Source organism: Ciconia boyciana, chromosome 20 (genome assembly GCF_034638445.1).
Source record: "Ciconia boyciana chromosome 20, ASM3463844v1, whole genome shotgun sequence".
NCBI lineage: Eukaryota > Metazoa > Chordata > Aves > Ciconiiformes > Ciconiidae > Ciconia > Ciconia boyciana.
Window position 1 is genome coordinate 1,030,940 of NC_132953.1, and position 14,938 is coordinate 1,045,877.

Sequence of the window (14,938 nt, forward strand, 5' to 3'; positions counted from 1 at the left end):
TGAGCCTTACTTTGGTTTCCTCCCATGCAGCCCAGTTGTGAACTCCTGTGCCCCTGCCAAACCCGCACCTTTCCACCAGCAGGACCTCCCGTCTTCACAAAGCACCTTTCCAAACCATTACTGTCTGGTACTCAACCATTTTTAGTTGCGACTTCTTGTGCTGCTAGCACTCTTCCTTGGCTTAATTTTAAAAGCCTGTTAGCACTTGCTTGTTTTGCAGCACCATACACGCTCCTTGTACTTCCCAGACAGCTCCCCAGTGCTGAGATTCACCTCATGCACTTAGGAAACAGCCCAACACATTCCTCTTGTAAAGCTACCCTGCTCTCTATATGGCAGGAGGAATTAACTTTAAAGAGGGATCACGACCACAGAATTCCAGGCTTCTCATTAGCAGGCTCACGGTTGCCAGACACAGCAACCCACAAGTGCCCCTGGCACCCAGTGGGTTGCGGAGAGGAGCAAAGCCACCAGCCCTTGTACACACACCTCCTAGCACTCCATAAGCTTGCATTTTTGCTCCCTGTCACCCACTAACCTCCCCTGAGATGCTAAAATCCTCATCTCCTGGTCCTAACCAGTGGTGGTGGGTGGAATTGGCCTGGTTTCTCTCATCAGCATAATTTCACCCTTCTCCACCTGGGGGGCTGATGACAAGCCCCTGGGATGTTGAGCCACTGCTGCTAATAACAGGCCCCTCTGACAGAAGATTGCAAAGCATTTGCTTCCAGGGAGGAACCAAGTGAACTGTGAAGGAGAAAAACATACCCTGCAACACCCAGAGAACTTGGTATTCATCACCCTGAGGGAAAGCAAACATGCCTTTGGAAAGAGAGCCCCAGACAGGCAGAAATCTTCCCATCCAAGGTAAATTTCAGATCCTGCCAAATTCATCTAGGTTGTTACAGTACAGGCCAGGAAGAGGAGGAGGTGGTTGTAGGTACACCTTCAGTGGCGCTCCTTCCCACAGCCCCACCTCCCACAGCTGAGGCACTTTCCCCAGTTGCTTCCAGCCTCACCCAGTTTGGCTGACACTGGAGCAGAGGAGGGAAGGGTAAAGCTATTCACCAGGCAGAAGCAAAGGCAGCTAGTTTCATGGCAGCATCAATTTCTTCCCACCAAGGGGCACCACACATCTAGTCTCCGCAGGAGGCAAATCGTGCTGTGACTTCATCTCACCTTCCACCAAAGCTGTGCTCCTGACAGCTTTTGGGGGGGGGGGGGGGGGGGGGGGAGCGGGTGGAAAAGGGAGCAATACCAGGGGAAAAAACAGCCCCATATAGGAAACATTGACCTATCGACTTTCAGAAAAAGAAAACGCAGGCTCTTTCAGACCATTTGCAAGGGTGAGAGACAGAGGATGCTCAAGGGAAGGCAATTTGTTCTTCCTAGATCACCTCAAGCACAGAAGTCAGCTGTGAAAGAGATCCTCCTCCTAGGCTGAGCAATGCCTGTGTGCACCCAGGTGCAGCGCAGCCCCAGACGGGGAGCAACAAGCACCTTCACCCTGCAAGCTCAGCTGGGAGCCCAAGTTTGAGCCTGCAAGGAGCAGCAGGATGCCTGCGTGCCACAAGGAGGCACAGGGCCCATGAAGTACAAACCCAAGGGCATAAGTGTACAGATCCAGTGATGGCAAATACCTTTTCGGTAAGGCTTTGAGTAAGGGAGTTTGTTGCGTTTTTTTTTTTTAAACTTGTGTCCAGACAGCAGATCCCAAGTGAGGCTTTCAGCAGAGGTGATCCTCCTATCTCTGCTGCCCTTGGCTCAGGGGAATTTAAGTCCTGCCTGCCTTATTATGGCAAATCCCTTCAAGCCACTTGGGTGCTGCAGGCAAGGAAACGCAGCCCTGCCTGCTCCTCGCCCACAAAAAGGAGCCACTGAAACTCCTGATGGGCAGCGTCAAGTGATTTTAATTGTTCCTTCAAGTGAGTTTTGGCCCACCACCTCCCTCCAGAGTGAGGCATGGCTGCCCTCTGGGTGCACACATAACATCCCATCCCCACGGCCCACCAGTCTTTAAGAGCACCTTTGCCCACGGAAAGCAAATGCCACTGCATCTGGACACACCACAACAGCCACAGCAGCTGCTCGAGGGGAGGCAAACACAACATATGCTAGAAAATAAGCTTCAGATCCTACATCCAGGCCATTCCTCCCCCAAAGTACCATGTGGTTTAAGGAAGCTTTTGCATGAAATCCTGTTAGGGATCCTTTGCATGGTTTCACCCCAAAGGGGAAAGCCACAATGCTGTCGACAGCCCCTTTCTCATGTACTGCAAGCAGCAACACCATAGAAATGCATTCGGTTCATCCTACAGGAGGAAACAGCTGAAAACGCTCTGCAAGACACTATCTCTCTGCCTCGTAACCCGGCATGAATAAGCAAGGTACCAGATGCACACTCCTGACGGTACAGACAGGGGAGACAAATCAACTGAGCTCAGGCTACGCGCAGCAGAGCCGAGGAGCCACGGCAGCTTTTGAGCAGAAGCATTATTAAAAAGTGCATTAGCCTTTATTAAAAATAATGGCTGCAAAAAGGGGGGGGGGGGGGGAGGGAACGAAACAAATCCCTGCTGGATCCCAGACACAAACTTACTCAGCTCCGCTAACAAACTGCCATTTGACCTGCAGGGAGTTGAGAGATTTGTGGGAGCAGGGAGAGATGCGAGGCCAGATCAGCTTCCAAATTGCTGATATCCCCGGACCCACTGCTGCCCTGCTGTACCAGAGAGAGTTCAAATTTGTTCAGCCAGAAATCTACACGGAAGACACAGTGGGTTTCTTTTGTGCAGAAGCAGAGGCGAATGCAAACACAGCTTTCTCCCTGAAGGAATATTAGTACAAGCAGAGAGAGGGAAAGGGAAAAGGGGAAGGGAGGGCAGGCGTGGGAGCCCAACATCACATCCAAGCCCTGGAAAAGAAGAAGTAAGGACAACCAGAAGCCCAGCCACCTCTAAACACGGCGTCCCTGCTCGGGGAATAGGGGGAAATGCAGCGTATGGTGGGGGATGTTCAGCAATAATGTCTGGCTGAGCAAAAAAAACCAGCTGCCCATTGAGCAGCACTACTCTCTGCAAAAGTTTTATCCTTCATTTAATCAACAGATGGACTAGCTGCGTGGGTTTGGGGTTTGTGGTTTTTTTCTCCCCCTTTTTTTTATTTTAAAGCAACCCCAAGCCCTACCCTCACAAAAGCTGGCTTCGGGACCACGGCGGCGTGACACAGATGGTATTTGACACCGGCGTTGCGAGGGGATAAGCAGCAGAGAGGCAAAGCTTGGGTCTGGCTGTAGCTCAGCGTCCTCCACAGGTAACAGACAGCCCAGGGACCAGGCACACAGCAGCATGTCAAATACAGCTTCCCAAAACGCCCCCCCACTCCCCAAATCCTTCTGTTATTTTTTATTGGGGGGGCGCCCCGCACTCCCCAAATCTCTCTTTATTTTTTATTGGGGGGGGGGGGGGGGGAAGACAAGCAGGTAGCAAAGTTGCAGGGCAAATTCCTCTGGATTCCCACACTCCTGCCCCGGCTCCCGTGCTGTCGGGGAGGTGGGATCGGGCTGTGACAGCCCCCAACACCACCGCAGGCGCTCCCCACCTCCCCTGGGCTGGCTCCATTCAAAGCAACTCTTCCCCCCCCCACCCCCCCCTTCCCAGGAGCAAATCGCTCTCTACAGCCCGGCTCTGCAACCGCAGGGTCCTCCGCGCAGCCAGCGGGCTCTCCCCGGGCTGGAGCCAGTCTCCGCTGCCAGACAGAGCAAGAGGCTTCTTCCCTCCCCACCGAAATGAACCATCCATCGCCTTCCCGGTACCGGCGAAAGGACCGGGCGGCGATGGGGGGGCTGTTGCTGAGCAAAGCCGTGTTTACACACAAACACGATCTAATTAACGGAGCTGGAGCAGAAAGAACTCATTTGCATGCTAAAGATTTCCCCCCCCCCCTTTTTTTTTTTAAAAAAAAAGGCAAGCTGCCTCGCCAGAGATGCATGCAAAAACTCTGCAATCCTCCCTCTCTCCCCCCCCTTCCCCCCCTTGTGCAAGGAGCAAAAGCACACGCAGCCCCCCACCCGGAGACACCACCCCCCGCTCTCCTCCCGTCCGCCCCGCTCGGAAACTAAGTGCAGCGCCGGGTCCTACCGTGGCTGAGCAGGAAGCACCCGAGGAGGAGGAGGAGGAGGTCTGCCTGGAAAGCGCTCATTCCTCAGGGTGGGCTCGGCGTCGGGAGTAGGGGGGCTCCGCTGCCGCCGCCGGCGGGGGGCTTCAGGCCGCCGCCCGCCGGCTCCGCTCGCCCGGCTCCATCGCCGCCGCCGCCCCCCCAGCTCCTCCCCCGGCAGCGCTGCCTTGACTGGCGGAGCGAGCCTCGCCGGCGCAGCCTGGCTTTTTGAGGAGGGGGGGGAAGAGAAAGGGGAGGGAGGGAAGGAAAGTGATGGGTGAAGGGGGAGTAACTTGCGTGCAGCCGGGGGGTGGGGATGGCTCAGCCCGGCATGGGATGCACAGCGGGGGGGGAGGGAAGGGGAAGAAAGGGAAAAAAAAAAGGGGGGGGGGCATTTGTGCACCCCCCAAGTGCTTGCTGGGTGCACAGCCAAAGGTAGGGGGGTGTGCGTGTGGTGTAAATTCGGGGGAGGCAAGAAGGCATGCCCCCCCAACCTCCCCCCGGGGCAAATAAAGCAGGAGCGCAGTTTCATGGCTTCTCCCCCTCAGATCTCTAAATTTGAGGGGGGGAGGTTGGTGCTGCCCGCCAGCCACGCCACCCCCCGGCACCGTCCTCACACCCCGTGCTCTCCCACAGCTCTCCAGGATTTTGGGGGGGCTACAGCCGGGGGGGCGGGAAGCAGCCGGAGCCTTACCCCGAGGTCCAGGGCGGGGAGGGGAGCAAAAAATAACATACCCCCCCTCCCCCGGGGATAAGTTACATCCTCACAGCCGGCGGCTTCGCTCAGGTCCTGAGGGAGCGCGGGGGTTGGGGGGTCGTCCAGTGCCCCCCCGTTGCAGCCTCACCCCGCCCCCGAGGGGGGCAGCGGTTCCTCCCACCCCCCCAAAAAAAAAAACCAACAACCCCTCCGGAGCCGGGAGGGGAAAAATCCACTTAAAAACAACCCCGAAATAGAAGTTTTGTGGAAGGGGGGGCGGTGAGGGAGCGGCCCCTGCGCGAGAGCTTCCCGCCCAGCGGCGCCGCGCGTGGCGGCGTGAGGGGGCGCGTGCCACTTGTGCGTCCCCCCCGCAACCCGGAGCAAGGCCGGAGGGAGAAGGGGGGGGAGAAAAAAAGGGGGCCTTTTCTTTCCTTTAATTACCATATTTAAGCTTTTGGCGTTGCTTCTTTTTTCCTTTTTTATTTAATTTTTGCCCACCGAGAGTTTGGGGACAGAGCAGTCCCAAAAAGAAAAATAAAGAACGAAAAGCATTTCTTACCACCATGCTTTGCGCAGCCACTGAGGCCAGAGGCTCCCTCACCTCCATCTCCAGATCCGAAGGGGCACGTGAGGGCCGCTGAGCGCAATTATAAACCCGAGCATTAAAAAGTAATTACAGCTGTGGACTCTAATTACCGCTGTGATGAAAGGTGAACTTTAAAGGGGGCTGCCGCAGCTCTCCACGCTGCTCTGGGAGCTTCTGCCAGTGCCTCCTTGCCTTGGTGGGAGCGTGGCTTCGTGGCTACCCGCGCCGGCTTAGCTAAGTGGGGATAATTCTCCAAAGCGCGCTTGTTCTAACAAGCTAACCCGATGCCAGGCGGGTTAAACCTGACTTAGGAGCGGCGGTGAACTGAGATTTATTGCTTGAAACACCAAGCGTCTCAGCCTGGTGCATGCATGCTTTGCTCTCTGCGGAGGGGTAGTCACCCTGGAAATTAAGAGCTTTTTAAAATTATTATTACTTTTTTTTTTAGCTTGCATCCCTCAGGAAATCAAGCTTATTTGATTTTGTCCATTCATGCTGGTTTTCCCATCCCTGCCTGCTTGCATACCTGTCAACCGATTCGGGAGAAAAAGATGCAAAAGTGGGGATGTTTGCTTGCAATGATCATATTCCTGCATTTTCTACCGGGGCTATAAGGGACAGTGACACTCCTGGACTGTATTTTCCCTCTGCCACCAGCTTGCCTTGGGCAAGTCATGTCAGCTCCGACCCTTGGAAGGATTTTGGCAGTGGCTACGGCCACAGAGAGATTTCTGTGGCTACCCTGCAAGGCAGGACTGCGGAGAGGTTACAGGTGGTGTATTTTTTCTGGCAGCAGCACTGATTTAAATGCGTGTTGAATAAAATGCTCAATGCCTGATTTCAGTGGGAATTAGATTTCTAAATAATTCGGAGACTTTCCCCGTTGTGCTTTACTTTATTCTGCAAAATGTTGTTTGCTTGCAGACTAGGGGTACTAATGGACGTTAAGGCTGCTGCGCAAGTAAGACTTTTTTCTGTGAAGCTTCAAAACACCATTAACATTTTCATGGCAATTTCTTCTTTTCTTCCCCCCCCCCCCCAAAGAATATTATTTCTTGCCTGCATTAAAAACAGCAGAATTTTTAACTTCCAGGAAAAGGCAATATTTTTCTCTTTTTTTTTTTTTTCTCCTTCCCAGTGAAAACATTTCAGCTGGAAAATTCTCAACATTGTAATACTGACCTTTGCAAAGGGCTTTAAATCCTTGAATGAAAGTAGTATGTAAGTGCAAAGTTTTATTAACTGATTACCTCTGCGCTTTCGACTACATTGGTAGTCAAGTTTGATTTAGAGGACTAGGCAGTTGTACCGTGCACGTACAAAAAAACAGGTTTCTGACATAATTTTGGCTTGCTGGAGCTGAAAGAAGGCTGCAGCTCTGAGCGTCGTCCTGCAAAACTGCCTGGCTTGTGACTAACTTTCCTTTACCTGCACGACCACGTTATTACAGGAGACGAAATCAAGTGCAAACTGATTATTAAAAGCTCTTCTCGGGTATCTCATTTAAATCTGCCGTGCTTTGTGGAAGGAAAGGAATCATTCCAATTAAAAAGCTGAGCAAATCACGGAGCTGGGTGAAATGGCCTTTGGGGAGGAATATTAAGCCGATGCGGAGCAGACCTACCCTCGTCTGCGGGAGGGGTTTGTGTTTGCAGGTGGGAACCCCACGCTGGGTTCCTTTGCATCACCCTGCTTCCAGACCTTGACTTTGGTGGGACCACAACTGCGTCTCCCCGTGTAATTTGGGGTTTGCGCGCCTGCCCCGTGCAATATCTTACAGCAAAGAGCAATGCTAGAAGCTGGGAAGACCAGATGATAAACCTCTCCCTTGCTTCTGAAAGTCAAGGGTGATAAACCAGGCACCTTCCTCCTTTTTTTTTTTTTTTCCCTTTTTTTTCCTTTTTTTTTCAGTATTCCACATTGTCAAGTGCAATAGATATGAAGCATCACAACAATGAAAGCGAATACTTTCCGCATGCCTTTGACTCTCTTACTTCCAGGCTATTTACCGAGAAGCGCAAGAAACAATACGTTCTGAAATGCTGCAGCAAAATGGTGGGGGAAAAAGAGAACAATATAAAACATGTAAGCAACTTGATAAAAATGAAGCAATATTGACAGAAAATGGAGTTTTAAACAGCAGGACAACAGCAACTCAGATGGATTTCATTCTTGTGTGTGACAAAGCTAAGCCAAGCACCTGGAAGAGCGAGAGAGAGGAAAATAATCACACATTTCCATCGTTTATAAAATCTTCTTCTTGTCATTTAAAAATACGTATGACAGGTGAAAGCTGTACAGAGTCCTCCTGTAAAAACACTGAACTGGGACTCAGAGGCTTTCCCTGCTCTTGCTGCAGAGCTTTCCCCATGGCCTTAGGGAAATTCATGCCACGGTGCCTCGGTTTCCCTCTCTGCAAAGTGCTGCTCACCTTGCTTGCCTATTTGCAAGACTGACAAAGCATGAGCTGTCTCCTAACTGGAAAGCAAAATTATTCGGATAATGGGGTGGAAGAGGGAGCAGTTGTCCCTCCAAATAACAGGAGTGATGCACAGCCCTTGGCACATGCTGGGGGATCTCGCTGCAGGTTTGGGGCCGAGGGGTGTCGTGGAGATGCCAAGGTGCATCCTTGGAGATGTCAGGATGCAATGAAGCCAGTTGAGGTGCCTCTGAGATTTTGGGGAGACATTTGGGACGCTGTTTTTCCCACCAGCAAGCCAGGGGCATTGGGACAGGAGGCTGATCTCTTCCAGGCAGTCACCACCTTCCTGGGATGCTTTTTGGGGGGCCAGTAAAACACAGGGAGGCCTTTTTGTTTGGCAACAGGTAGGCACGGCTGCTGCTACTTTCCCATGCAAAAATGAAGGCAGCTGCCTACAAAAAGCCCCCAGCTATGCCAGCCCCTCGGCCCGGGACACGAGGAGGATTTGCAGCACTCCAGCTTTCACGCTGCCTTGGTTTTCAGTGCAACCCCAGCCAAAAAGTGCCAGTCCTTTTCCACGTCTCCCACCAGACCCTCTTTGAAAACAACCCAGGCAGAGGCCGGGGAAGCAGATCAGGGGGGAGTGCCTGAGCTCTTTTTTCTCCTTGTCTCCTTCTTTTTCTCCTGGCTGTATGGACAGCTGCCAAAAAACCTCTGCTTGTGGCACTTGATAAAGCTCTTGTACAGCAGGTCTGGGAGCAATACAGGCAGAGATAGGCAGGGCCTGGAAACAGGCATGGGGCAGGGGGGAAAGAAAGGCACTGAGGCTTCGTGGGTTAAAGATGAAAAATAAAAGCGCTTTGATGACATTTTCGTTTCAGGTGGGGATAGCTTGGCTTTCTACGCCAACCTGGCATCCCCTTTTCTAAGGGACCAGCCCCGAGGGAAGGCTGAAGCTGGGTGTCAAGCAGCAGGCAGAGCAGGGATGCAATCCGGACCTCTCCGCAGTGCACCGCTGCTGCCAAGCAATGCCCCCGAGGCTGGAAGAGTGTGTCTGGTTAATACGCAAGTCCTCATCAAATACCCCTTCCCCGATTCCTCCCGTGCTTTCACATAGCCACCCTGCTCGGTGCTCATAGCCACATGCCATTGCAGCTAGAGCTGGTTGCATTGCACCGGGGACACCACGATGGAGATGGATTAAAGTTGCAAAGATGGCCAAACACCATCACCGATTGGTTTCTCGTTAGCCCTTCCTAACTTAATCAAGATCAGTCCCGCAAGCATCCCCTGGATGCTTTGATGCAGCCTTTCATGCAGGTCTTTTAATGCTAAGTTATTTTAATGTCGTGCTTTGCATTCAGCTGGTTGTCTGCTTTTATGTCAGCGGTCCCTGCGATGCAAGGTTAAAATATCTGAGTTGAACCTGCTGCAATTTTGTGCATGGATGGGCTGGACGCATCTCAGCCTGTGTCTGGGAGCAGGGGATTTATGGGGCATTGTGGAGAGGTTGATAGTGCAGAAGGATGGCTTCCAAACCCTGGGGAGAAGCTCCACCAGGTATTTCCTGGGGTCAAGAGATACTTGCCACCATGTGAGTACTCTTTGATCTGAACAGATACAGGGAGCGCCAGCGAAACTTTAAGGAAATCCATTCCTGTAAAACTTTCAGCTCCTGTTTCACTGCCCAGATGTGCCCAGATGTGTGTGGGAATCGGCTCTCTGTCAAGCTGGTGTGTGTTACAGGAGAACTGGGGCCAGATTTTACCCTCCATCACCTGCCCTTTGGTGCTAGGGAGTATTCAGAGCTGGGCAGATTGTCTCAATCTACTGAAAAACTATTAAACCTCTGCATTAGGGTGTTGTTCACGTGTTTGAACACAATAAACAGTGGTCTGCGTTAGTGCTTGCTATGAATTACCATCGGATCCTGACTTTTTCCAGGTCCCATAAAACTTTCCAGCTCAAGAGGGCCCTTGAAGGAAAGGAGGGAGCTCCACAGCTCCTCCCGTGGTCTGCAAGAGAGGAGCTGGCTGTAGAAAAATGCAAAGGAAAGTATGTGATGAGACTGCTGGACACAGACAGACCCTGTCCTCTTTGCCAGTTATGTGGCTTTTAATATTCTTTTTTTGGATTTTTCATCCTGCAAGCTCTTTCTGAAACCTTACTTGGACTTTTTTGCTAGAGAAAAAACTGGTGCATGTATAAAATCCCTCAAAAATTGACAAGCCGCGAAGGGTTAAATGGAGCATTTGTATAAAAACAATGAATTCCATTTTTGCTTGATTGGCACTTTAATTAGGCCCATGTCCTTTTGCTGCCACTGCAATCAGATTGGAGGAGAATGGGAAGCTTCCACACCTTTATATTTATCTCAAGATTACAAGATTTCAATTTTTTTTTCAATGCAAGGGGGGGGAAAAAACCCCCACCTTATAAATGTGGCAAGGGAACGATATTATTTAGGGCTTGGAGAAAGTGTGGCTTCCTGATTGCAGCAGAAGAATTAATCTTATTATGTTAACAAGGGATTGTTATGCTAAGAAGAATAGGGAAGAAAAGTTCTGTCTCTCAAGTCTGTCAGGAACAAGACAAGGACTGGGCAGGCTCGAAAGCCAGCCTTGAATTTAAGAGCTTCAGCAAAAAGAAGAAAGACAAAAGTCCTTGTGGTTTTTATAAGGCAATTTCCCTCTTTTCCTTCTATTTTACTGCGTGGAGGCTGTAACTCCAGCTCGCAGCTCCCAGCCACCCGGTGAATCTCCTGAGATTGGCTTCAGATAAGCGCTACCGGTAAATAATGTGCCCAGATTACAATGCCTATACCTAAGTCTAGCTACATCCTAAAATTTAAAATGAGATGAGCAGAGAAATCGGGCTGAGCAGGGTTTTACGCCCAGATATAAAAGACAACTCCAAGCACGGGGAGGGGAGGTAAATGGGACGCTGGAGGTTTCCAGTTCCTGACCTTCTTGGGAAATTATTTCTTTGTTGGAAATAAGGATCATTTTATCTGCTGAAAAATAGAAAAAAAAAAAATTACTGAAAAAAATGATTGTTCTGCACTGCTTTTGGTGCTTACAGGTGTAAAAAGGAAAACCTCTGGGTAACCCTGCAGCTGCCTCCCCTTCTTCTCCCATGCCATGAATCCCCCAAATCTGCAGTACAGGGGAAAAAAAAACATTCACCAACATATAGTCAAATCCTTCCTCCCACCTCTCCGAGCTGGTTGCTGTTACAGGGGGATGAGCAAGAGCCATGAGTCAATATTCAGCCCCATCTTTTCTTTTTTTGTTTTTTTTTGGTTGTTTTTTTTTTTTTCCCAGAAAGCTTTCAAAACCCGTGATGAGCGTGAGCATCAGCTGAAAGCAAAAGTTGGCTGCAGAGAGCAAGCGAAATTTCAGCCTGTCCCTGGGATTTGCTCAAGTCGAGGAAAAGGCGTTTGTTTTGCAGTGGAATAGTTTATTCTTCAAGCAAAGATAGAAATGATGCCATTTGATTGAGGTGGCTAATTACACAGCTTGAAGAGTAAATTACAGCTATCAAATATCCCAGTGAATATTCACTTACACATAGAGAGGAAAATGAAATTTTTTGGGTTTGCTGGCAATTTTGAAATAAAAACATTGTCTCTGATGGGGAATGTTAACCAATCCTTTTAAAATTCTTCTGCAACTACTAAATTCAACTGATATTTTCTTGCAGACCAACGAAACAGTTCACTCCCATAGCCCTGAGCTACTTTTTTTCTAATTGAGGTTTTGTGTTTCCTTGTGACTTTTGGAAACGTTTGCCCTCACTTTAACATCAGATTTTTTCAGTGAAAAACATTAATAGCAAGTTTTAAAACAGTTGAAACTGCCCAACTGGAGTAAAAATCTTTGTCATAAAAAGTATATTGCTTGCCAGAAGAAGTTTCGTAGCAAAAAAAAACAAACCCCAAACCATCCATCTCCTCAATTAGTAAATACACAAAAATCTGAATTTAATTCCTGCAAGCTGCAAAGATTTATAAACAGTGAATAAATTGAAGGCGACTGTGGAGAAGAGCATCAAACACCTGGATTGAAGCTGAGCCATTTCTTCTCCATCTCACCCATCTCCCTCTTTCCCTGGATGAAATGGCCATTTCAAGGCTCTGTTTGCTGATGCAAACACCTTGCAGAAGGTGCTGTTGCTTGGTTTGCTGGGGCCACATGCAAAACGAACCCTTGATTTTACCTGGAGCCACTATAACTTGTATTTCCTCTTAAATATCAAGCTTTTGGGGCCAGGCTGCAAAGCTCTGCTTCTCCAAGAAGTCACCTCTGCCAGTGCTTTTGGGCTGTAGGACTATAAGCCGAAAAGTCCCGTGCCTCAGTTTCCCCAGGACCACAATGGGCGCTTTGCTGGGTGATTTAGTTAATGTTTTCCAGGTCCTTTTGCTGCAAAAATCCTGCAGCAATCACTCCAATTGTGCTCCGAGGATCTCCCCCTTCGCCTCCCTGCCGTGCCTTCAGCCTTCTTCCCCCGGTAATGAAAGGTAAGCATTGCTTTGTACGTCTCTGCGTGCCTGTAAATTGCTGGGGCCTATTAGGACCAAAAAAAAAAAACCCAAAAGTCAATTTTCTTGTCTTTTGCTCTTCTCTGGCCCTTAGGAACAAACCCAAAGCCCACAGCAATCCCCTCCTCCCGGCCATCTCATTAGCAGCACATCCCAAGGCTCGCTGGCGGCGAGGGCGAACCAGCACTTCTGGGGCACTTCGGCATCTCTTAATTTGCCCCGTGCCACCCCTTTGTCCCGGGAGAGGAGATGTTTTGTTATGTGCAAGGAGCACGTGTGATGCACGGGGGGACTTGTTATCCTGTCCCTGGGGGCCGGCGATCGCTCCCGGGGGGTACGACGTGGGCTAGGAGTGGACGCGTGGGGTTTGCAGCCCCAAGGAGCCCGGGTGCCTTCAGGGTCTGCATGGGAGGAGAAGAAACAAGACAACAAGACACTGAGCTGCGTGCAGAATGAATCACAACCGAGCCGTGATCGTGAAGTCGTTGAATGGCAGCAGCGTGGGTTGGCGTGACATGGCCTCGGTGGCTCCTGCCGAAATGCACCCCTTGGAAACTGGGTGAAGGCAAACACCTTGCAGAAGGTGCTGTGGCTCAGTTTGCTGGAGCCAAATGTAAAATGAACCCTGTTTTACCTGCAGCCACGATAACTTGTGTTTCCTCTTAAATATCAAGCTTTTGGGGCTAAAAGCTTGGTCCGTGGTCTGGCCCTGAGCATCCCACAACATGCCCCTGGGCATCGGCGCATCCCAGACCCACGGGCTCCTTTGCAACATCCTGCTCCGCTGCAACCACACAAGGAACTGAATGGGAAGGGGAAAATGCTGAATCTACTCCGTGCCCAAAAGAACCGCTGGCTGCACTTCCAGAGCATGTTCACGGAGTTACACAGGCTTTGTCGTGCCTGACATGTCCCGGGGGGGTAATTTTTCCCTGATGCATGATAGATTTTGTCCTAGCATGGGTCACAGAAAGCCCAACATTGATGGGTTTCATCTAATTTCAATTATAGTCATTAAAACTTTTGCTCACACAAGCTGAGCATTTCCAAAAGCCGTCGAATGACAGCCCATTAGAGAGCAGTTATTTATAGCGGGGCATGTTAATTTTACAGGATCACAGACCAGTGATTCAGTGCCTGGCGTTGCTGAAAGGAATCACTCACAGGAATGAGTGTGCGCTGACATAAAAGCACCTAAATCCACAACCTCCCACCAGCAGAACCTCCCGGGTTGGTTGAAACGCATCGGCAGCAGCGTGTGGATGGGCAGCCCTGAGACGCTGGGGTGGTCCATAGGTTGGGGACCACTATGTGGGATGCTGCACAGTCAAATCATCCCTTTTAGCCCTAGTTCTCAGTGTGACCTGATGGATGGAGGCAGGGAGGGGGTCAAGGAGATACAGACAAATGGGTGACTTGAGATCCAGGGAGAGCGGACATGGTGCTGGGTGATGCTAAAGGGAAGGGGGGCTCCTTTCCTGCATACCCCCAGGTTTTTCCAGCCCTGGTTTGGGAGCTGTGGGGTGCCCATGCTCTGAAACAGCCACCTTCCTTGCTTGTTCTCTGCTTCGTGGCATTTTTCTGAACTGCCAGGATGCCTGGCTCTGCAAAAGGGCTTTGCTCAGCCTTTATTTCCCCCAGCAAAGTGCTTGGAGACACTTTGTATGAAAGATGCCGGAGATGAGGCAGGAGGAGGAAAATACAAAAAAAAAAACAAACCAAAACCTCCTGCGTTGCATTGAATCCCCTTGAATTTTAAAGTGCTCCGAGCTTGAAGCTTTCTGGGAGGAAGAACAGGAGGAGAGGGGAGAGGGAGAAAGAGATGCAGGACAAAAGGAGCATTTTGCAGACGTGGGGAAGGACAGGCACAAATTGCTCCAGCCCTGGATAGGGCCTGATCCAGACCCTGTCGATGCTGGGGCACTTGTCCCACAGGCTTTGATCAGAGCGCTGCTGAGGACAGCCAGTCCAAGGCTGCCTCTGAGGTCCTCTCTCCCTGTACCGGTCCATGGTCATCCCAAGAAGGCGGGCCAGCATCGCTCGGTGCAGGGGGGCTGCAGGATGGGGAGGGACCCTGGGGAGGGCAGGGAGCAGGATGGGGGGCTGGGGTGGGGATGCCGAGGATGTGGACACAGACAGATGGACTTAATGGGTCACGGGCTATCCACTGCTCTGTTCCCCATGCCCGGGTGTGCACCAGCACCGGGCGCATCGAGGGGGGACCATGTCCCTGTGTAGCTCCCCCAAGCCAGCACCACTCAGGCCCGCTCCACCCCAGGGCTTGCTCTGTGCTTGTGAGTGACGGGGGGCATCGTAGGCAAACTGTGGAGGTTTTGACCCAAAGTCCATGGTGAGAAGGAATAGCATCCCACCCTCCAGAGCGCATTAGGAAGGGGGGATTTTGTACCAGTGGAATCCTTTTTGGTGGTCTCGGCTGGCAGCATCTTCCTACTCCGAGGCAGCACGGCTCCTCCTGCACCCACAGCCGGGCTGCACTGAGCCATGCATGTACCTTGCAAGCAGCACAGAGGCAAGCTG

The 14,938-nt window shown here is 51.0% G+C and overlaps 1 protein-coding gene across 1 annotated transcript in view; it reads right to left on the reverse strand.

Moving 5' to 3' along the window:
• Window positions 1-4,310, reverse strand: part of KIRREL3 (kirre like nephrin family adhesion molecule 3) — a 342,948-nt gene extending 338,638 nt beyond the window's left edge. The window contains exon 1 of the mRNA XM_072884708.1: window positions 4,140-4,310. Within this exon, the coding sequence (XP_072740809.1) occupies window positions 4,140-4,200 (61 nt within the window). The 5' untranslated portion in view covers window positions 4,201-4,310. The remainder of the gene's footprint in view (window positions 1-4,139) is intronic.
• Between the last annotated feature and the right edge of the window lie 10,628 nt (window positions 4,311-14,938).